The 213-nt window shown below is 60.1% G+C and overlaps 1 protein-coding gene across 1 annotated transcript in view; it reads left to right on the top strand.

Annotated features, from left to right (window-relative positions):
* Positions 1-80: 80 nt before the first annotated feature.
* The window catches only part of LOC104401878 (activated CDC42 kinase 1-like), a gene marked incomplete at its 5' end in the record, with an annotated part of 3,080 nt that continues 2,947 nt past the window's right edge, over positions 81-213 (top strand). Inside the window, one exon of the mRNA XM_010009594.1 lies at positions 81-172. Within this exon, the coding sequence (XP_010007896.1) occupies positions 81-172 (92 nt within the window). The remainder of the gene's footprint in view (positions 173-213) is intronic.

The raw sequence follows: 213 nt of genomic DNA, 5'->3' as shown, positions 1-213 counted from the left end.
GGACAGCGCACAAGCCCAAGGAGAAAGGGGTCCTGCAAGGCCCCCACTTGACCCCCAGGCGCTCTCCTCTCTTCCTACAGGCTGTACCTGGGAAATCCCATGGACCCTCCTGACGTTTTAGGTGTGGACCTGAGTGCTGCCAGACCCACCCAGCTTCCAGGCAGGGCTAAAAGTGAGTGGTCTTTCTCCTTCACCCTGCTCGTCACCTGCCTC

The sequence above is a fragment of the Nestor notabilis genome, unplaced genomic scaffold (assembly GCF_000696875.1).
Source record: "Nestor notabilis isolate BGI_N333 unplaced genomic scaffold, ASM69687v1 scaffold22372, whole genome shotgun sequence".
NCBI classification, from domain to species: Eukaryota; Metazoa; Chordata; class Aves; order Psittaciformes; family Psittacidae; genus Nestor; species Nestor notabilis.
The sequence above is the reverse complement of the archived record's forward strand: the minus strand, read 5'-3'. Positions and strand labels throughout refer to the sequence as shown.